Source organism: Gymnoscopelus microlampas, assembly GCF_963454915.1.
Source record: "Gymnoscopelus microlampas genome assembly, chromosome: 2".
Taxonomy (NCBI): Eukaryota; Metazoa; Chordata; class Actinopteri; order Myctophiformes; family Myctophidae; genus Gymnoscopelus; species Gymnoscopelus microlampas.
Window position 1 is genome coordinate 45,925,659 of NC_139939.1, and position 24,384 is coordinate 45,950,042.

At 41.5% G+C, this 24,384-nt stretch overlaps 1 protein-coding gene across 1 annotated transcript in view; it reads left to right on the forward strand.

Annotated features, from left to right (window-relative positions):
- The window catches only part of LOC311059310 (sphingosine kinase 1-like), a 34,028-nt gene extending 11,571 nt beyond the window's left edge, over positions 1-22,457 (forward strand). Inside the window, exons 2-5 of the mRNA XM_084077114.1 lie at positions 3,228-3,377; positions 14,814-14,908; positions 15,432-15,547; positions 20,651-22,457. Coding sequence (XP_083933240.1) covers positions 3,228-3,377; positions 14,814-14,908; positions 15,432-15,547; positions 20,651-21,542 — 1,253 coding nt within the window. The 3' untranslated portion in view covers positions 21,543-22,457. The remainder of the gene's footprint in view (positions 1-3,227; positions 3,378-14,813; positions 14,909-15,431; positions 15,548-20,650) is intronic.
- Positions 22,458-24,384: the final 1,927 nt, after the last annotated feature.

The window sequence follows — 24,384 nt, forward strand, 5'->3', positions numbered from 1 at the left end:
AGACTTTGCTGAGTTTTGTCACACAGTACAGTCAGCCTTTCTCAGATATCATGCACCTGCAGGGTTATTATAAGATACTGTGCTGAAAAAGGAGGCTCTTTGGGTTTTCCCTTCCATTTTAACTTCCGTTTCCTTTGGTGAAGACCTCAGTAGTGATTATCCAATTATGATCTGGAACCATTCCCACACTGTGGTTTAAAGCCTGCAGATCAGACATCTACTGTGTAAGCTCTACTTGGGAGCGGAGCAATCTTGTATAATGTGTCTTTGCCGTAGGTTTGCTATACTTTTTTCGTCAATCCTGCTCTTTTGCAATTATGATAACAGCGACTGACTATGATGTGGGGGGGCGACTCTTTTATTATTCAGAATCAGGTGTTTAACAGTGTTCACCTTTATACTGTAGTTCAGTGGTTCTCAACCTGTGAGTCGGGTCCCCACATGATTATTTCTTGTGGGGGGTCCCCAGATGACTGTCAAGTGACAAAATAAGGACTTTTAATACCTAATAATAATAATAATAATTAAAAAAAAGTAAATGAAAAAAGTCCATTACTGCATCAAAGGTTATCAACAAACTATACTATAAAAACTGGTGAAACATTGGCCAAATTGTCAAATAATAAGAAAGAGGCAAACATTTTGAAAGAATTAAAGTTCTTGTCAGGGTGGGGGGGGGGGTTCCCCAGTTCAAATATGATTGTTTTGGGGGGTCGTGGCCTGAAAAGGTTGAGAACCACTGCTGTAGTTGACCATCCTTTCCATAAAGGATTCCAGTCCCCTCCCTGTATGAATGAGTAAGTTTGAGTACTTAGAAAAGCGCCATAAAAAAATACAATTCATTATTATTAAAGGATGGTCTATATAGTGCATCATCATATCATCATACACAAGTTTGTCTGTGTGTCTTTCATGCATGCCCACAACTCAGGTCAGATGAGGTGTGTTATGATCCGGGGAAGGTCATGGGCATTGGGCAACCTTTTGAATTGGTTTAATACTTTAATATTTAACTTTTTAAAACCTTCATTTCATACTGGAAGTCAATTGGAGGTCTGATTGGGCTGAAACATTGCCAAAATATGGAGATGGCTGATGTTATCATAGTGATAGACTGGATTCCAATTACTTTCTGTCTATTTCACCCTTGCAAAAACGTGTAGATATTATTTACACGGAGGCCATTACATGATAACCGGGGAGTCAGACGTAAGAGCAAATGGCCAATGTGTGACATCAAATGAAAGACTGTAAATGCCGTTACAGTTTATGGGCAAGAGCAGCACACTGTCATCACTTGAACCCCAAATACTGGGTGGAGCTTCACTCAACATTGTCCAAACAAGCAATAGAAAAATATCTTGACCAAACAACCTCCCAAGTTAACCTCTTAAGTCATCAAGAATGTATGCCTTACTGTCCAGCATATTGGATGCTATTGATGCACAGTACACATAATCAACACGTTAAACACAAAACAAATTGGTGTATTTGTTGATTTGATGCTGTCATTCCAAAGCTTTGTGCTGTGACGTAACAACAAGCAAACTAATGATAGAGGGGAAAACCCAAGCCTCAAATAGACGCGCACATTGATAGAGCTGTGGAATGTTTTGAAAAGGAGGTGGTGGCGATGCATTGGAATTAGACAAGTAGGTCTGTGTGGGCTCCCAGAACAGCAAGGTCACATCCTCTAATGTCAAGTAAACTGTTTTGAACTGTTGATTAATGAGGACACGTCTCCAGCATCTTAGTTCCGTCTGGAGCTGTGTCATTATCTCCTTTGAGAGTTAGAATCTAGTCCATGGATGCACAAGGAGGATGTCCCTACATCTGACTACTACATCATTGGTTCCCAAACTTTTTCAGCTGAGACCCAAAAGATAAGTCTCTTCCCGGGACCCATACTTAATAAAACATCCATTATGAATTATCCACTTAAGCACTATTTAATAGTGAAATTAGCCGATCTACAAACTTGCGTTGCGCATCTGCTATTTTCACTATTTCATACGTTTTTTACATCTAGGAATTTTTAAGGAAGGAAACAAAAAGGGAATATTTACTCACAAACCACAAAAATGGGTCTGTCTGCGACCCCAAAAATCGGTCCCCATCTATTTTTGGGGAAACACTGGTCTACATGATAAAATAGGTTTCAAATGATTTTCCTGAGCTCTAAAGCTTCCTCAGCAGTCCAATGTGACCACATAGTGTACTATGTAAAACTCCAATTGAACAAGAAAGTTCAAATGCAAGTCATTTGAAGTCATGCAATCTATACAGGAATAACTACAGTTCAGAGTACCAACATGCTTGTACAAACACTTGTCAGTCTGCAACGTCACAAACTGAATAAACCATATCAAACACTTGACTTGTCACTTGAATAAGGATTCATGCCAAGATAACATGACTTGATCCCTCAGATGTATGAAACGGAAGCAGCTTAGGCTGTGTGTGTGTGTGTGTGTGTGTGTGTGTGTGTGTATGTATGTAATATATGTGTGTGTGTAGGTATGTGATGTACTGTATGTGTGTGTGTGTGTAGGTATGTGATGTATGTGCGTGTGTTTGTGTAGTAGTTGTAGATAACCATAACTGGTTCTACCAGTTTATCAACAGTAAGTGTGCCAAAGGTTTTTCAGATCGAATCGCTCTGTCATTGTTCTAACCATAGTTTATTTTTAACGTTATGTTTATTGAGCTTTTTCCAGCACAGGATAGACCGATGAACACATCATTTCAAGTTGTGCCCATAGTTCACAAATTCATCAGCCTTCAGGCTTGTTTGGATCTTACCCTCCACACCCTCAATTAATGTTATGGTAGATTGCAATGCAAAATGTAATAATTCTCATTTCTTGAAAACCGACCACCCCCCAAAAGTAATAATTTTTTTGTGGAAGTCGGCAGCCGTGACAAGGGTATAAACGGTGTTAATCTAACTATCCCAGTAAAAAAAAGTGTTCTCTACTGTGTTTCTCTGGCTGCAGGTACTAACACTAGTGTCACACTTCCCAGTGATAGGACCAGTCAATGCAGGCATTGACGTATTCACACATCACCTCAGCCATTTTGCTCTTAATTAATAATACTACCGTAGGTTTCCCACCCCTGTGAATATGAAGTGAGAAATGTGCATAATATAGTTCATTGTCTCATTTCATATCCCCTCCCTTGTTTTTCCTTGTGTCTTATCTCAGTTTGCTCTTGTTTCTTTGCAGGGCTGGTGTTCAGTGAGCTGCGGCGGCCCTGCAGGGTGATGCTGCTGGTCAACCCACAGAGTGGGAACGGACAGGCGCTAACGCTTTACAACAGTCATGTGCAGCGCATGCTCCACGAGGCGGGGGTCCCTCACACACTGGTCATCACTGGTGAGTAGCACACACAAATAGGGGTGCAGCTATCGATTGATCGATTATAAAAACGAATCAATAATTTAATAGAATAATAATCAATCCCTATTTTGGGGCATGTCCAGTGGTGGAAAAAGTACTCAAATTCTTTACTTAAGTAAAAGTACCACTACTGCAATATAAAAATACTCTGTTACAAGTAAAAGCCCAGAATAAAAAAAATTACTTGAGTAAAAGTACAAAAGTATTGGCATCAAAATGTACTTAAAGTACCAAAAGTAAAAGTACTAAATATTTGAAAATAGCAGATCTACAAGCTCACAACGCGTCGCGATGCGACGTGTTGTGAGCTTGTAGAACGGCTATTTTCAAATAGCCTAGGTATAAAATAGGGCTAAAGTGGTTAATGTATGTTTTATTATATCATAGTTTATATCTGAAAAGTAACTAGTAACTAAAGTTTTCAAGTAAATGTAGTGGAGTAAAAGTACAATATTTGCCTCTGAAATGTAGTGGAGTAGAAGTAAAAGTATTGGAAATTGGAAATACTCAAGTAAAGTACAAATGCCTAAAAATGTTACTGAAGTACAGTACTTAAGTAAATGTACTTAGTTACTTTCCACCACTGGGCATGTCTTTATAGGCGAAAGGTTTCCAAAAGAATTCAAAACATCGAAAATAGTGAGTGAACGAAGTACAAAAATGGAGCTTATGTGGTTAATCAAGTTCCTTTCAATGCTTCTTTTTCAACTCGTTTTCTCCCTCCTTCCCCATTTAAATCCTCAACATGGTGTTTGCTGCTGTCACAGTTATACACACCCATCAATTGCAGTTGACCCACATGCATGCAGAGCTCTTCTTATGCAATATATTGCAAGTGTGCGAAGACACACTCATGATACGCAAATTGCGTGAGCGTGCACACAAGCATGCATCATCACTCACACAGACTTGCATGCGTGTGCACACACATGCACATAAATAAATCCTTTATCCATGATTTGATTTGATGTAATCTCACAGGGGGCTCATATTGATGTAGGCATAATCATCATCATAATCTAAACTGATGATCATAATGGTGCCTTGCCGTATTAGACCAGCTAAATCAGCTCATGACTGGGGATATAGCAGAGAAGTCATTGGCATGTGGCGTACACCTGGAGAGCTGGAGCATTTTAATTATTTGGTGGAGGCCTAATGTGTCTGTCACTTTGAACCTTCTCCCTCATGTTCATAAATCACCACAGTGTCAGACACGCAGACTTTCATCACAGAGGGAGGGGGATAGGATGATAGACAGAAGGAGAGAGAGGGGGGGGGGGGGGGGTGGGGGAGAAGGATGCACTTGAAATCCTCTTATGTATATGACAGAGATGAATAAAAATCTCAGAACTGCTCATGACTTCAGATACAGTATGTGCTTTTCAGAAATGTAATCCAGGGTTCTACATAACCCATACATGTGGCAAAGAGCATGCCCATTCAGCAAGGAATTGGAACTTCCCAGTAATGGACAATCTGTAGGCGTCTGAGAAAAGCCCTTTCACTTCAATGCCACACTGTGTGATTCCTTAGTACAAATCCGGGGAACACATCTGTGTCACTTTAGATTTGTTTAGCTATTAAAAATAGCAGATATACAAGCTCATGTGCCACGCTATGAGCTTGTAGATCTGCTATTTTTGAAAAATCGTGAATATGTGTATACTGTATATATACATTTTAAACTAAAATCTTTGCTTCTGGGGGTCCCTGCAACAAAATATTTTGAGATGGGGGGAGGGGGGTCCGTGGACAAATGTATATCATTTTGGTGGTCCTTGACATGAAAAAAGTTTGAGAACCACTGATATTATAGCAACATAAGTTTAAAAAAAAGAAATGTTTTTTTAATCCCCAGAAGCAAAGTATACATATTCAAAGATTTGCACACATTTTCACGATTTGACAAAAATAGCAGATCTGCAAGCCCATAGCGCGCCACTCGGTGCCACGCTATGAGCTTGTACATCTGCTATTTTTCAAAAGCCAAAGAAATCTAAAATCAAATGACAGAGATGCGTTCCCGGATTGAATGGGTTAAAAACTAAACAGTGACTAGAGATACTGTACACGCATAGTGGTAATCTGTTCATATCTGACTAGACTCCTCTCTAAAATAAACAATACAGGCTTCTAAGCACTGGCCTACTAAACTGGCCTGCAAGGTTGCATAAACGCATGCAAAGACCTTGGCATGCTTCCATAAAGGAAAGCAATTTGAATTGGAAAGTACGCAGGACAGAGACCTTTTGTGCCATGATGCGTTGGTAGAAACGCAGCTGTCCCTCCACCATGCATTACACAAAGTACAGTATTAGTCCATTCAATCCAAGTTTGCTTTAAAATATATATATATTCAAACGAAGGATTTGATGTATAAATAGCACATCTGTATGTCTGCTATTTTTGAATAGCCAAAAAAATAAAAAAAATGCCACAGATGCGTTCCCGGTCTTAACGGGTTAGAGGGTGGCAGTGGCCAAGACATGGAAAAAACAAGGTTCTCCGTTCGAAAAACCGAACCCCGAATTGGTCCCGATGAGCAGGTTAGTGCCTTGCATAGTTTCCTCCACCGTCTGTGTGTGAATGGCTGAATGTAACGCACGTTGTAAAACGGTTTGGATAAAGGCACTATATAAATGCACCATTTATCATTTATGACTGTATGATATTATTAAATTAAACCGTGTCTGTGAATGTGGGATGCATCCTAATGGGTACATTTTTACATTCTCAGAGTTAAATGAACAGATTGAATTTTACTGTGTATGTCTGTTTGAGATACAGAATATTAGACATAAACAAACGAGGAGATACACAGAGAAAGAACCAAAGGACAGACATTTACAATAAAACCTTCCTTAAGGTATCCATTTGAAACTCTTATAGCAAATGGAACCTGTCAGGTAGAAGAGCACAAATTCAATCAAATACACAGTAGATTTATGAAACGGCTAATCCGAGTTTTTGGTGATTTGTGCAGCACAACAACAATATTTCCCACTGAGGCAATTTAGCCAGATGAAAGAAAGTATGTTTTGTTTGTTTTATTTTTATACTTTGACATGCATTACATAAAACCAAGACTTGGAGTCTAAAATCCCTGCTTGCAACCCCTAGAGGCTGGGCTGTGCTTTGAACCGACCTATGTTCTGACACAAAGTGAGTTAAAGGAGTGAACAGACTCCTGCACATATAATTACAATTACTGATTTTCTTTTGGATAATAACAGTTTCCCATCTTCTATAAATGATAACAGGCTGCAACTTAAAATAGTCAATCATTAACATCAGAATCATTGCATTTCTATTTAAGTATTGTTTATTCTCACAAACATGTTTCCCGCATAATATTTCAACAAAAGGTAAACGGTAAGTAATTTGACCAAGAAAATAGATAAATAAATGGAGAAAAGATTTCAGAAAGTTTGAGCTAATTTCACACACACAGCTAAAAGCTGTTTTCAACGAAAAGCTTCAAAGGAGAGCTCCATTTGTAAAGCATATTATTCTTTGGCTGTACTTCAGACATGTAAAATGAGCAGATGTTCTTGCATTTCAATTTAATGCATCTTAACAAGTAAATGGCTTTGACAGTTGAAAACAGTAACAACAACTTTAAATTAGACTGTAAAGCCCAGATACAGTTGTTGTCTTGAAATGAAAATGAGCCTGTGGCAGTGGGGTGCGGTCCGTCGTTCCCTGCAGCTGTCAACAGCCACAGCCACACGACCTGTTCATATAAAGCTGGGGATTTAAGGTCTAATCAGTCTGACTGGCTGGAGTTTTTACTGCCTTTGTTTAAATCCGGACTAGAAGTACAGTATGTATAGAGTTTCTCAGAGAAAGAATAGATTTGAACTCTCTCCTCCACATTCATTATGAAAAGGAGACTAGAGCCTCCTCATAATCCACAAACACTCAGACTCCCATTTTCTGAAGCTTTTTGCAGTTAGCAGTTTATGTATTTCCATCAATTAGTAATGTATGTGCATTTAACAACTTTCAACCTGATGTTGGTATGTCATTATATACAAACATTTTCAAAAATGGCAAAACTCAGACACAGGCACATCCTGTACTGTAGACCAGAGAGAATATCTCTGCATTGTCTGGGAGAACCCGTCTTTCTGTCTCCAAAACGCACTTGTTTTCTATCCTTGGCTAAGATGAGATAAGGATTTTGTGTACCGGCTTCCAGAGGTACATCCTGTGCATATTGCTGAACCCTCCTCAGCTCAGCATCACACAGCTTCTCCATCTGCTTTTCCTGAATCAGCTCAGCGTGCTCAGCCAGTCTTCTCTGCTCATTAGAGCTGTGAGAATACCTGCACACTGTCTGCCATCTTTCTCGCTGAGCTGTGCTTGGTGTTTTACCTCCTGAATCTTCACTTGTCTCTCCGGGATAATCTGCTGAACCTTTATATGCATTTTTTCTCTTCAGAAAAAGAAAACCCAGTGCCATTAGTAGAATTTGCCAGCACTTTCAAATCAAGTTATTGCCTCAGTATTTTGGCTAGACTAGAGTCCTAAATCAGACCATAATGGCCCGCTGCTTCCGTTAAATTGGAACATTTGTCTCGCCATTGAGTTAAAAGAGATGCTGTTAGATTTACTGTACTTGGCCCCTCCCAGCTTATTGGTACACTCTGAACTCATTAACCTTGCAGTTTTTTAGGATGGTTCATATTGATGTTGCTGGTTGAAAGAAACAACCACTCAATTCAGGGATTAGTATGGGGTACATGGGGTCATCGGGTCAACAGTATGGGAGAGAGGTTATTTGTAGGCAAAATGTTGACACCTGATGATAGCTGTCACCTGTGCAGTTTGCCATTTCGTTGTGCCGTTTTATTGTTAAAGCAATAACGCAAAGGGCCTTGAATCACAGAGATACTTTAATACATACATTCTTCAAGAGATAACTACGATTCATGACACTACTCACACGTGTGTGTGTGTGTGTGTGTGTGTGTGTGTGTGTGTGTGTGTGTGTGTGTGTGTGTGTGTGTGTCATTTACACAGCAAAATCCTAACTCTGAGTGAGAATGTAATATGGACCCCTCTCAGAGTTAAGATAATACTTTTACTGTGGATATTGCACATCTACGTGTGAGATCAGATGTGTGAGTGTGACACAGATGTCTTGAAGGCCCCCTCTCCTCTCCAGCCTAGAAGATGCTTGTCAGACAGTATTAAATGACTGCTACATGCTTGTCATCTGCATGTCCTCTGGCTCCTAATCCGCTTTGTACAATTTAGAATTACTTATGAGAAAAGACAGATACTCACAAGTAATTACTATTACTTTATGTTGAGATATTGTGATATAAAGCTCTCATGGTTTTACCAACATAATAACACATGGAACTTCCACTAGATAATCCATTACCAATAATGTTAATTGCTTCTACATTTCGGAGAGCTGTTTCTCCTGTGTGGCACTAGCATCAATGTATTGTAGCCTGTTTAAATGTATTTTATCTGTTGATATATTCTATCATCAGTAACATGAGGTCCAAGACACATTTCTTTAACGTCTCGCACCATTTCTTTCAAAAGTGAATTTTTTTTCCTACAATATACTGTATAACGTAACTACAATGTGTAACGCTGAAGAAGGCTTTGTGCTGAAATGTGTACATTGATTGTTGCCCATACCCATTACATAAAGTACCCGAAGGCCCTTTCCTTGAGTGTTGGCAGTTCCATTGACTGTAAAAGACAGATTCTTACTATTACACTTTCTTTCTTTCTTTCTTTCTTTCTGGTTGAATCTGAAACTATCACTAAGTTTAGTGATAGTTTCACTATCACTAAGTTTAGTGATAGTGAAACTATCACTAAGTTTTGAAGAATGCTTTCTTACAGAGATGCGTACACACCAAACTATGGAGAAACCACCTCAAAGGAAGCTGGAACATGTTCAGTTTTGTTAGGTCTATGTGTCTGGACTGATATGTAGAGAGGCATTTTACTCTGTAAGCAACTTTTCCACACAAGAGAGACGCAGTGTCATTTTCCTTTACAAATCCTTCACATCCTTGGCTAAATTAACATTGTTGCCATCTGGAATAAATGTTGGTTCATGTGGACATGGTGATATTTATGATGATCATAGTTTTGAGCAGTTGTGGGTGTGGTGAACAGCAAATGCTGGTGAGTGTGGGTTAGTGTCAGAGCTGTCCCACGTATCACTACTACTACTACCACACACACACACACACACACACACACACACACACACGTTGTCCAACCACTCAAAGGCTGGAAGTAATTTAACCGCTTTGGCATAATGACTGTGCTAATACGTATTGGGATTGGAATGCTCTGTTGTTCCTTGATTCTTTGTTCATCCATCAGTTGATGATGATCATGGCACGTGTCAGTTTGTTGAGTTTTGATGAGTGCGCAGATGGCCGAACTGACCAATTTGAGCCCGGAATACTCTGTGGCGCACTGGAGAGGTCAGAGCGGATGTAGAGCCCTGAGGTTCAGCCACAATGTCTTTCTTGGCATATTTGCACTGCTGCCTCTTCAACATAGCACAGGAGCCAGCGTTTCATGACCATTCCAAGGCTCTTCATGGAGGATTTCAGAGTGTCCTTGTAGCATTTTGGGGCCACCTTATGCTTGTTTACCATTGTTCAGTTCACCACAGAAAACTTGTTTTGGCAATCTTGTGCAGGGCATTCTGGTCACATTGTAAGCAGGGTGGGGATGCAGGGCATGTTGGCCTTGCTGAGGACCTCAGGAATCCTGGGATCCTCAGCAGTTTCCTCAGACAGCTCAGGTGGAGATGGTTCAGTTTTATTCCCTGCCATGACGCTGGTACACTGTCCAGGTTTCACACCCATACAGAAGGGTTGGTAGTATGACGTCCTGGCCTTGATGATCCTGATGATGATTTCATTATCTGTGTGTATTGTGTGTATCGCATGAGACGGAGTACTTCCAACTTATACATGTCAAACAGCTGACCCGGAGGTTAAGTTTGGAAATGATGTGACCATTCCAACATTCAGCACCACACATGGACTTGGTCACCCTGACATCGTGCTGGTCACACCTCCTCACAATGATGACATTGACAATCAAACGGCAATGATCTTGATTGATTGATTGATGAATATTAGACCGTACAGAACAATGCGGCAGTACAGTACAAAAACTATGCTAAAAGGATAACACAAAAAGCCCGGAGGGTGGGGTCTTGTTTCCATTGTACTCAATTCATCACCGTTTACAGAAAGAAGTGTTGGGGTGGGGGGGGGGGGCATAGGATGTCACTTACACAGGGCTCTCTCCGTGGAGTTCGCTGAGGTTTGCATCTCTGGGGGCAAGCTAGTAGGGGATCAAATTTTATTTAGAGTAGCCAATAATCCCCCCCCCCCCCTTTCCCCCAATTTAGTCGTTATACGTAGGGCCTTCTGACTGACATTTCCATTTCCTCTGTTGCAATCCGAAAAGCTCTCTTCTATTTGAGATGGTGACACAGTATAACACAGGATCTAAATGTCTCAATAGAAGAGCAGGGAAACCAAGTTATATTGTATTAACATACTCCATACAGATTGGACAAAAATAACATTGTATTCACTCAAAAACATTACATGGCACAGCTTTTATTCATTTGAATTACTCATCTGTAAGCAAGCATGAGCTTTGAGAACAAGATGACAGCAAGGCAGCACCACACAATGTGCTCAAAGGTTTATTACAGTTAACGCGCACACACAGAATACGTACATTTGCATTAGCCACATTACATGGGCGGAAGATATGTGAGTCATTACTGATACAGAAGTAAGCAAGACGGAACAGAGACAGACTGACAATGGGATGTTGGTCAAGCCTTGTGAATATTACAACAATAGGATTCTTAGCAACTTGTGTGTGTGTGTACAGTATAACCTCAGGCAATTGATTAAATTGTCACAGCAACACACACACACACACACACACACACACACACACACACACACACACACACACACACACACACACACACACACACACACACACACACACACTCACTCTCCAGTTAGCATCCAGAGGCCAGTGTATTAAGAGAAATCTGTTGCAGTGTAATGAGTCAATAGCACATTCACAGGCCCAGAGGGTTTATATGAGCTGGAAACGCAGAGAAACTGCTGCAGTACAAACAAAGATCTAATCTAAACTGCATTGTTATTTTTGGTATCAATCTTTGTCTTGTTTTTTTTAAAAGAAATGTCTATGCTACAGTGAAATTGAACTATTTGTTTTCTTGGGAGCTTTTTGGGTTGATTGGGTTAGAGTCTAACCCAATCTAACTCCAGTCTGAAAAATTTACTATGGTAGACAAGGTGGGAAGGGTCCGTATTTGGGTGGGGAAATAACTTATATGTATTAGGCCTACTCCTCATATTTATTGAAAACTAAATCCAAGTGCACGGATTAGTGCACTTGGATTTATCACTGACCATGATACTGACATCATCATCTTCTGCAGTATCATTTTGTCTTCCTTGCCTTAACTGCACCAGTAACTGACAGACAACTCTTGGATTGAATAAATATATATTTATTGCACATAAATATATTGAGCATAAATATTTATAGGCATATTTGGTCATTTGGTCTGTTTCATTCATTCCCTGTAAGCATGAATTATAATAAATGATTTGCCAACTAGATTTGACAGGGAATGTAATGAAATGGACCCCCATAAGGGAATCATAGAAACGTACGCCTTTAGATTTTCAGCCTTTATTTTAAAAAGTAAAAATGATAATGACCATATTCTTTTTACCATCTGATAGAGCTCATAGAGACCTTTAAAATGATATAAGTAATTTTTGCCAAAAATGTCATACTCCCTAATATACACTATAACATTATGATTTATTTTTTGTGCGTGGGGGTATTATCTTTATTTTTTCCCCTCCCTTCCAATTGACCCCCTGACGCCACCTGGCGACCCCCACTTTGAACCCACCACCTGTGCTGTATCCCATTGACAGTAGACGCCATGAGAGGACACATAATAAATGTATTCAGTGCTGTCCCCCCCCCTTTGCCTCGTGGTGCACTTTGCTTGCTGATTGCAGGCCTTCAGTCCTTTTAGTTTACAGCTCCTGCATGGATACTTTAGGGAGATGTGATGTGACTGCACTGATAAGGAGGAATTGATTTCTCTCTTGCCTGTCGTGCCGCGCCAAGGAAGAGAAGGGAAGAGAAGGGAATGAAATGAAATGTAAGGAGAGAAGCCTGGTAATCACATACTGTACCTCCTCAGAGGACACTTGCGCACGCGTGTGTGTGTGCACGGGCACATCTGTTGTGTTTCTCTGCCACATCTCTTGCGTTTTCAAAAGAGGTATTGCCGCTACTGCTGTGCACAGTTGTGTAAAGATTTTGGCACAGCAGTGCAGCAGATTATCAGTGTACTTGGACGGGAAAATGAGACACAGGCGCACGTTTCAATTGTTGAGATGGAGAGCTTGGTGTCTAAACAAGAGGCTGCAGGGTGTCCCAACCTACCCACAGGTGTGGGGGGTCCCACAGGTGTGGGCGGTAGACCTTTGTTAATCCAGCGGGGAAGGTTCTAGTTCCAGGAGGCGAACCGGTGACCTTCTGATTACCAGACTGCCTCTCTCTACCCTCTCAGCTACAGCTGCCCCAGGTGATCTGTCATTTGAATCGATCTGTACTCCACCCTTCTCTATATATTGTGCCTCTCCCCTTCCTTTCAGTTCTATTGTTTTGAAAGGAGAACGGCAGCATTAGCTGAGAGACGGAGAGAAAGAGGAGAAGAGAGAGAGAGATGTGATTGTTATTCAGTGTTGAAAAGAAAAGATGGCACGTTGTGGTTGATGGTCCACTGCACTCGACTGGCTCATTTTCTCACAAGACTGCTCATGACCTTTCACCTTGAGGAATAGAAGAACGTCTATGAGAAACAGTGAGACACAAATGTCTCAGAGGTGCATGGATGGATGGATTCCTATCCACAAGGGACTGATTAAGCGTTTCAGAACACATAACAGGCAGCAAGACGGACACAGAGGGAACAAGAGTGCACTTTTGCACTCTATGCACCTTGTAAGGTATAAAATAGAAGCATTTAAAACCACTCTCCAGTCTGAACTCATTTTTTGTTCCCTGTGCGTGAGTCATCCCTTGGTGCATGTAACCTTTTCCCTGACTATCGCAGAATAAGAAAAAGGACATGTCTTTTAAGGCACAGCTCAAGCATTGTGAACCACACAGAACACATACACATACAGTGACAGGAGAATAAAATGTGTGAACAGTGAGGATTTAGCTGTGTACTGCCTGTTGGAAACAAGACAGCACACTGCTCACTGTGGGGGCATCACTTCACTGTTTGTATGGGTTCTTTTCACTAAAAGAACAGCTGTAATCCACAGCTGAAGTTCTTGCGGCAGAATGCAAACTGGGAATGATGTTAGAGCACAATACATGATGATACATTTGGACAGTGGAGGAGTTATTCTTAGGACATACCGATTCTTAGTTAGCAGGTAGTTAAGTTAGGTGCGTAAATGGGTGTCATGTTTCTCAATTGGTGGACATCTTTTTGGAATGAAGAATTTCTGGTTTTCAATCCCTTCCAGAAAGTAATTTTTGGAAGGGATTGAAGTTTTTAAAGGTGCCAAATGAATCATAATGAATAATAATTACTAGACTATTACTTAACTATTTACTATTAATACTATCAATTCTTATTATTTGTACATTCTACTTTTTACTGACTCTAAAATGCCACCACGTAGCGTTCCCCTAAGAGATGTCTGGCCCTGTCATGAAGCTTCCACCTCATCAGATTAGTCGGCCCTAGTTTAATTTGATGGAGTGCTCTTGGGTAATTCAGTGCTCCTGATCTAATTGGCACTGTGATAGACACTTAATTTAAGACCCAATATCAGCTTTCTCAGCCACATGATAACAGATACGGGGACACAAGGTTCTGGAGGCCTTGACAAATGACAAAATAGTTTTTGACAAATAGTTTTGAGTTTGGCTTATTGGGATCCATACAGTGTAATAGATGTGGACACACACACACACACACACACACACACACACACACACACACACACACACACACACACACACACACACACACACACACACACACACACACACACACACACACACACACACACACACACACACACACACACACACACACACACACACACACACACACACACACACACACACTCTGTTTCTCTCTGGGATTGATTATCATTCATCAACGTGTTTTCTTGTTTACACTGATATTTCTTTACTTGGGGAAAAACATTGTTCATTTCTCATACCCTTGACTATACTATACAAGCACATGCCATTCAAAACACACACAATGCCTCTAAAGATGGAATCTATGTTGTTTTACAGAGCGGCAAAATCACGCCAGAGAGCTGGCCAGGGAGGCAGACCTGTCACAGTGGGACGCTCTGGTCATCATGTCTGGAGATGGACTACTGTTTGAGGTAATCGCGCGCACACACACACACACACACACACACACACACACATAACGTTTCATTATGTAATATGCAACAATGACAACAGATACGACGGATATTGGGGTCAGAGTATCCGTTGTACCCGTCTGTCTGTCTGTCCCCCTTTTTTGCCCATGTATGGAGTTCCATGTAAGGTATGCTCAAATATGTATATTACAGTTAACTGTAAAATATAAAATGTTGAAATATGGAACACGGTTTCTGCCTGACAGTGATGACATACAAAGACATAGACATACGTATACATACATACAGTATACTGTACAATACATATAGAGTAGGCACCTACCTATTCTAGTGTAATCTAGACATGAATAGTTTGTGGTGTTCTGTACCTACATGTGTGATCTGTTCTCACACGGTTCCTATTGGATCAGATTGACTGACAGGCTGCAGTGCAGGTAATAACTAAGGACAGCCACAGCCAATTCTAGTCCTTCTCCATTAGAATCTACTTCATTCAAGCTGTCTTGTCTTTGTCTGGCAGGTAATAAATGGCCTACTGGAGAGAGCAGACTGGGAGGAGGCCATTCGCACTCCACTGGGCATCCTGCCTGGGGGGTCAGGCAATGCCTTGGCTGCCTCCATACATAACTACTCTGGGTGGGTCGCACGCACGCACATGCACATGCACACATGTATGCCATTAAAATGGAGCTAAAACCGTGGTCAGGTATTACTGTAGGTCGATGAGCTAAATTCCAAATAGATTGGCATACTAGAAGAAAAATAATCTGCACGCTTCAGGAAACACAAGAACATGTCCAAACTGAGGCTTTTGTGATGTGAAAAACAGAATTTAAATAAACCATCAAGTTACAGAAAAGGTCATGTATTCTCATGTATATACATACATGTTATTATGTACACTACTTTGAAGAATACATTTCAGACAATACATAGTACGTACCCTAGAGAGGACCTAGGGGGTACGAGATTAATGTGTACTTCAGTGATACCCATGGTATTCTGATGCAAATGTACGTAGCCACACAACTGTCATACTAGTAATCACAGGAGGAGTGCCTTTCTGGTATAATTAATATACAATTCTTTGGCTGTTATACGTAATTATATTTAGTGTGTTCGATCTCAAGAGTCTCTGCAAATTTACTTTTCACATAAATTAATTGGATCTAATGGCTTCCTCGTAAATTAAACAAACCACGGTATGCTTTGGAAAACTATAAAGTATACCGTAAGTCGTAGTCAATGGACTCAACATGCCAGATCACTGGTTTTGGCCTTTAAGTGCTCTAGCAAAGCAGCTCAGCTGGCAACTGTAGAACCTTATGGTTGTACTGTCCAGACCACTATGGACAAGAATGAAGATGAAGCAGGGTGATTCTAAAAAAAAGGACATTGTGGACAGCTAAATGTCCTACCAAAAGTAAAAAAGGTTGTCGCGTGAACCTTGCATGATGTCCAAAACTGTTACTTTTCAGGATTCAAATTCTAAAACGGCAAAAGTAGCAGTAGTAGTTTCGAGCTTGCGGATCTGCTACATTTGGTGCTTTTGTGTGACGCTGTAGTATGATCAACACGGAAAGAAAACACAAAAAAAAGTGTAAAATATGGAGATGTTTCTGTCCGACAGAGACGATAAACATGCTTGTTTTTTTATTAAAGAATTCACCTCCCACTGCTGGTGGTTTCCACTAAACATCATTCATTCAGTGCTGGTACAGAAATGACCCATCAGCCACACATTGTCTAATGGTCGTCTAACAGCAACAATGACCAGAAGAGACCAGACTCTACATTGTTCTCTCCCCCCCTCTCCCTCTCTCTCTCTCCCGCTCTCTCAACCCCTCTATCTCTCTCTCTCTCTCATTCTGTCTCTCGTTCTCTCACCCCATCTTTGTCTTTCTCCCCCTCTATCTGTCTCTCCCCATTTCTCCCCCTATATGTCTCTCCCTCCCACGGACCAGCAGCATCCAGAATATCTATCTACACGCAGTGGTTGGTGCAGGTTGTCCCGCAGTGGCCCTAGCTAGAATGTTATCTGTTATTATCAGCTGAATGTAGGGGTTCACTGAGGCTGTGAGAGCCGCATGTGGATCCAATGAGTATCAGCTAGAAGTGTGTCTGGTCTGGTGGTATTATATGCACTGCAGAATTTAAAGACTCGGTGAGTTGCTGGACACAGCTCTGCAGTGGTGTGGCACTGGAACGTGTCCTTAGTATTATGCATGGTTGAATGATGAGTCCAGTGGTCGCTAGTAGCCTACAGTATGAGCTGATTTAGATGTCACAGGCAATGTGAGCTGGACAGGTTCGAGATGCCTCCCCCTGAGAGTCTCCCTCTCCTGGTGATTTACAGTCACTGTTATAATGATGATCACTGTCCTGAAGTATTGGTGATGGGTAAAGCTATCTTCAGTAGAGATGAGCACTAGCCATTACAAAACTACGTGCTGGATAAAAGGTCATTATATTTGATTGAACACAAGTAGAATTCCTTTGGCCCTGACATGAGGTGACTTTGTCCTCTTGTCCCAGTTTTCATTGATGTGCCAAAGATTTGTCTTCATGCCCAAGTGTGCAAACCCCTAGTATTGTTAAACAGTCGTATAGAATGTGACTGCACATGAAAGTTATGTTATGGTTTCTTCATTAATATCCTCATCTTCTAAGTAAGAGTCAACTTAAAAATGTAATCTAATTAACTCATTGAGTGCCCAAATTATTATTATCTATTTCTGGCCATTATGATTTTTATTTTCTTATTTTTTCAAAGTAAAAAAAAAGTGCTTAGGAAGCGAGATACAGCCTTTTTAAGTTATAAGTTAAACAAGGAGTGGATGGAGCTGCAAATCTTCAGATAATGATATCTGAAGATTCTTTTATATTTTAATTTTTTTTCTATTTTTTTCAAAAACATGTGAAACACGTTAATGGCACGTTGCACCCATAGACTGTATAAAAGGTTGCACCATAGTGGTAAAACACGTGAAACACGTTAATGGCACTCAATGAGTTAAGGATTGTTACGATTGATTTTCTGCCATTAGTTACCTTTGTGCTCAACTCAAGTGTATAATACTGTAGCTATGTTCTAGCTACTGTATCTATGAAACACTTGTAGCTGTGCTAAAAGCTTGGTTGCAGGGAGCAAAATAATCTGAAATGCTCAAGTGTACACCCCAGTAATTTATACAACATTTGATTGACAAATAATGGTCTGATTCAGAACAGACTTGAATGGCATGCACAGAACCATGTGCATGGCGAGCTTCCCAAAAACAATAACGTTTATTTGGTTTCCACCAAAATAGATGTGACGTTTCGAGCCATACCGGCTCAACACATCACGTCCATTTTGGTGGAAACCAAATAACCTTTTTTTAACTATGGAGCACGATCCAATGTGCCGACTTTATTGTTTTTGGATTCTCTTCCCGGCACCTGGTACTTTAGTTAGTGGATGTGCGTGCTTTATTGTTTATTTCCAGGCAAGCTTTCCTCCATCTAACCACAAAGCCCTATGTGTGTACACTAGATATGATGATTATGCTTGTCTCCGTCGACTGCAACATTATTCAGAGAACCCTTTTAACAGTAGACATTTTGATCGGTAAATGCAGCTGAAGGTAATAAAGTTAATTGTGGGATGTGTTTTTTTAAGCTGTTCCTGTGTGCCAGCATGTAGAACTATACAGGAGCTGTCCATTGTGACACACAGCTACACATTATGTCTGTTATTACCTTCAGCTGTATTTACCTGTCTAACGAGAGAAGGCTGGGCTATGTCTGAAAAACGTGGTGCAGGATGTCACATTCTACCAACGTAGATGTTCATCTGATAATTGATGGATCCATAGAGGACCTCATGTTATTTATTCGTTATATGTTATTTGACCAACCATTACTCCTTTCTTGGACAAATGGGCCAGCTAGCTATGTTTCATTAAAAAAAAAACATTTAATTTAATCTATAAATCTTAGCCAATAAGAGGCCCACAATCAGTCTGCTGGGCATACAGGCAAGGTCAATTATATATACTTAATGACTCATCAATGATTCAAGTGGAAATATTATCCTGACTTTTATTTAATTTTATGTTTTAGATAATCATTTTGAATTATAATCTTTCCTTTATTTTACCCAGGGTAGGTATGCTGATTGATTGATTGATTTTATTTGGTTCATTTTGAAAAGAGCACAGAGACAAACAATCAACCGAGGATGAAAACGCAAGAAAGCCTGAGGGCTTATTTCCATTGCGGTCCTCAACAAAAAACACTAAACAACATGACGAAAGACATCAACAACAATACATAGATAGCTATACATAACAAATATCAATACACTACATAACATCAGAAGCTATTTAAAAAATAATGTGTATGTGAGGTTTGGAATTTGCACCCCCCCCAACCCTGCGCTGTGATTGGCCACCAGTGTACCCCCCTAACCCTGCACCGTGATTGGCCACCATGACTCTATTCAGGACTGTGATTGACACATGTGCATAGCCCTATAAATAGGACTATGCACTTAAAAAAAACACTTTTATGTTTTTTTTTAAGTGAATCACTTCCATCACTGTGATGACCACTGTGACCACACCGCCCACTTCACACTGGGTGTGATTTTTACCCTGTAGGTGCAGTATGCATATAACCCATTTCAAATAAAGTGCATATATACCTCCAAGGCATGATATGCAATAAAGTTCACAGCATGAGCACGAGAGCTCTTTTTCAGCAACGCCCTGCTTCACTTTCACACACCGATTAGAAAGAAACATGAGAAGACCGTGTTTAGATTGTATTATTTGAACAGCCAGACCAGTGAATATGATCAGGCTGATGAATATGGATGGGACTCTGGCCATGAGAGGCAGTCAATTCCATTGAGGCACCCAGCTTTAATGAGGTGTGTGTGTGTGTGTGTGTGTGTGTGTGTGTGTGTGTGTGTGTGTGTGTGTGTGTGTGTGTGTGTGTGTGTGTGTGTGTGTGTGTGTGTGTGTGTGTGTGTGTGTGTGTGTGTGTGTGTGTGTGTGTGTGTGTGTGTGTGTGTGTGTGTGTGTGTGTGTGTGTGTGTGTTTGACCTTTTACCCCTGCCTCCCAGTCTTACAGCTGGGACCGTCTTTGTTGTCTGTTGGCCCATCAGCTGATCTGTCCCTCATGACTCCCTGGCTACCACCTCCCAGTTCATTTAAGGACCCTTTACTGGTCAACTCTAGTCGGTCTCCCCCATTCCTCAACTTCGGCTCAATTCTCAGATCCCATATCTGACAATACTGCTCCCAGTTACTGCACTATCATGATTGCAACCTCCACACACACACACAAGCCAATGATGATGGCAATCGCTTCTCAGATGTCTACTCTTCCCTCAAGGCCATTAGTGCATTTCAGCTGTGTTGTTTACGTCTTAGGCCATGGCTCCTCTGATGCATGCACCCCCCCCCCCCTCATTCCCCCAGTGCCCCCATGTCAAGTGAGGAGGAGCTACTGATCAGTTTGTTCCTGCTCTACAGTATAAAAGACTAGTGGACATTATGTACAAGTTTCCCCAACACCGTTTTCTTTCATATTTGCATAATGGTGAAACTAATCCATTGTGTTTAATGTTGATATGTACAGTTACCGTGTATCATTAGAATGATCTGTGACATCCCCACAACACTTGTCTCCCGGTGCTTTCTGACTCTTCTCGTCCCACTAATACTCTCCCTTCCCTCCCTGGTTCTCCAGAGCTGCGCAGGTGTTCGGCGAGGAGCTGCTGGTGAGCTGCGGCTTCATTCTCTGCAAGGGCCTGGTGTCTCCCATGGACCTGGCGTCCGTCCACCTGTCCTCCAGCCCGCGCGTCTTCTCCTTCCTGTCGCTGGCTTGGGGCTTTGTGGCGGATGTGGACGTGGAGAGCGAGAAGTACCGGCACGTTGGATCTGCCCGTTTCACCGTCGGTACCCTGGTGAGGTTGGCTTCGCTCCGCGTCTACCAGGGCAGGCTGGCATACCTACCTGCTGCCGACAAGGAGTACAAGGAGGAGGAGGAAGGGGGACTTTTGGACAAGCACACAATACCAAATAAGCCTTCGTCTTTCTGCCCGGCCTCCCTCGGTCGCCAGCCCTCCCAGGACTCTCCCGACCACACGTTTCACAACTCCTGCAACTCCAACAACTCCCCCTATGTGAGGAGGACAGACGATGGCACACCATCTCGCAATGCCACTAAGGCCCTCAATGGTCCTCCTGACTCCCTGCTGTCACCCCTGGATCAGCCGGTGCCCAGCGACTGGGTGGTGGTGCAGGAGGAGAGTTTCGTCCTCATGCTGGCCATGTACCAGTCCCACCTGGCGGAGGACCTAATGGCAGCACCCGGCGCGGTGCCAGACGAAGGTGTGATCCACCTCTTCTATGTCCGAGAGGGAATATCTCGCACTGCGCTGCTGAGACTGTTCCTGGCCATGGAGAAGGGCAACCATTTGACAAACAACTGCCAGCATCTGACTTACGTCAGAGCGCGGGCGCTACGTTTGGAGCCCCACTCAACCAAAGGGGTTATAACGGTGGACGGGGAAGTGGTGGAATACGGGCCAGTGCAAGCACAGATACATAGGGGGATAGCAAGATTGATCACTGGATGACCCTGAATAGAAATTACCACTAGGGTTCCACTGAGGTTATTCTAGACCAGTCTATTCTATTGGCATCCATCTCTGCTTATCTCTTATGTTGAGGCATACATTTATCAGATATGATGAATGATATGATATTCTGCTCCTTTGTAAAGGTGTTAAAATGTAAATTTCAAATTAAGAAGGTTACATTGGCACCAATGGATATACGTTTTATTTTTAGATTAGTTGTTCATGCTGGAACACGGCGAGAATATTGCCACTCTTTGTTTACTTCTGGCTCGTTTTACACTGGCACACATGTTGGTTTTGCAAATGTTTGGGAATATTGCATTGACATTCATTCCAAATCCTAATGTGTCCCTAACCATATGCAAATGCAGTAAAATCTAATTAGACAATTAGACATAACCTATCAACTGGTTTGATGTACTCAATTTCCTCCAAAATGAGGTCTGTCAGACACGCACATATTACACTACATCTCCACTATCCCAAACCTCCTGCAAGTAGGCATTGTTTACGAATATTGAAATGCAGTACAGTAGCTGCTGTTATGCAATAGTTCAGATTCATGGCTTTATTGGCTCCTCTGCACTAGAGTGTCACACAAGTACAATGCGCATGTGTGATGCAATAGCCAGGAGCTAGCAGCGACATTATCATGACATTCTCTTTGCCCTCGTTTGAACAGAACTTAAGAAGCTTTGTGAGTGTTCATTGTGAAAACAAGCCCTAAGTGTGGCTAACAGCCATGTGTCAATACTGTAGTTCAAAAGCTCAACCCTAGAGTAATGGACTGATACACCTTGTTATGCAATGGAGTGAATGCAGGTGGGCTTCAACAATAAGGCTTGGATAACTAAATGAATTCATCAATCAAATGAATAGGTCAAATGAGTACATTATTACATGTTTTATCTTGTTTTTTTATTTATTCTAACTCATTACTTATCTAGGTTTTTCATTTATCAAAACTCATTACTTAACTAAGTGCTTTAGTTTGGAATAGCCCACTACTATCCACCCATAATCGATCTGGATTGATGATGTAGGCCTTTACAAGCATTTCCTCTCAGGGTGGAACAGCAGCAGTAATGAAGCAAGTGTAAAAACAAATACATATGATTTGACAATGGTTCCATACATCAGTGTGGCCTGGTCTGCTTTGTCTTCCAAAGGAAAGCTGCTTGTGCTGTTCCAGGTTGGATGATTGATGTCTCGTGGTGCCTCGATGAGCCATATCCCTCCCACCTTCCTCCACGACCATACCCCCAATAGCCTTCCTCCTTCCACCCCCCTTTTCATCCATTCGTCTTCCTCTTTAAGTACTGCAATGCGCTGGAGAGCACTGTGAGACTCAGCTGCTCTTTCATACTGTTTATACAAACAAACACTCACCTCTTTCTTTTTCTTTGTCTGTCTGTCTCTCTCTCTACACGCACACGCACGCGCACGCACAGCTATTCCCCATGGGAGATTTATTGATCCGATCATCACCTAGGTGTTCTTACCACCGTGAGCATGAAGTCACACAGACAAAGTGATGACTAGAGGCCTCACTCGCTCGCGTTCACTGGCACAAATGGTTCTCATTTCCTGTTAGAATCCTGCCGTTATTTGTTACATCTGTGTGACAAACCACTCTGCTCTTCTGTTCCGTTGTACTGTACCAGACATGGTCAGGCCCAAGTGAACTCTCGTGGGGGGGATTATTCTGCCTTAAAAAGGGGGGGGGGGGGATTGGGTTTGGTTCACATTCGGTTGATTAAACAACACATTGGTTCAGGGGTATTGCTGGAAAAATGTGAGGCTTGGGGGGCAGATGGAGGCTAGAGAAGTAGAAAGATGTAAGTGACGATAGGGATGGGAGGGTGGAGAGAAAGAAGGGATGACGAGTAGCGTAGATTCTAAGTTGTGGTATTGACTTGTTAAATGTTGCATGAGGTGGGTGGCATTGTGTTCCTTAACCAGGCACCCTCCTTTCTTCACCTCGACTGCGAGTGATTGTTTGGTTGCATCATTAACCACTGTGGTCCTGTGAAAACAGAGCTATACGTGTCATGTATTCCACCTGAAGGCTGACACTAAGGGTGTAACTAGGGGTGATGTCTCTGCCAGCAGACAGGATGAAATATGAACAAATCCTTCACTGATGATAGTTAATGCTGGGTGTTTACGAAGAAAGACTTATCCTGGAGTGTGGGCCATTGATGTGTACTGTACGCACCACGTTAATGACATTTATTTAAAATAAAAAGATTAACATGTTGATTTCTTACCAATACCATTTAGGAAATTCATATTGGGTGTAATTTTCTAATTGACTGACAGATGCATACTTATAAATAGCATTGTATTAACTTGGCCTCTTTAACTGAACATTTATTTGGCACTAGTAATGCTGCAATGATACTGACGTCTAGGCATGTCAATCTGCATCAGTTGCACATTTTTCAAAGGCAAAGAAATTAAAACTGTTGATGTGGTCTCTGAATCACATCCGATGTGGGATGACATTTTGACTGAGAATGGTTTGAAACACTTAAAGTATTTCAGATGCATTTATCTGATTTTTAAATCAAGCACATGCTTTCTTGTCAAAAATGGACTGATCCCATGAACTGTATCCAGCTTCTATTTTGCTTGCTGTTGGTTGGTGATGCATGTAGTGGTCCTCTATACTATTTGCTGTGCCTTGATTGTGCTGCCTCCTAGTGTTAGGAAAATAGGAATAGATATATTCACTTTCCATGACAGACCTGAAAGGCAGTAGTACTCTTTAGCTGAATTTGAAAATATGTCTCACTTCTACTCTCAAAGGCATCAATAAGTTATTTCATTTCAGACG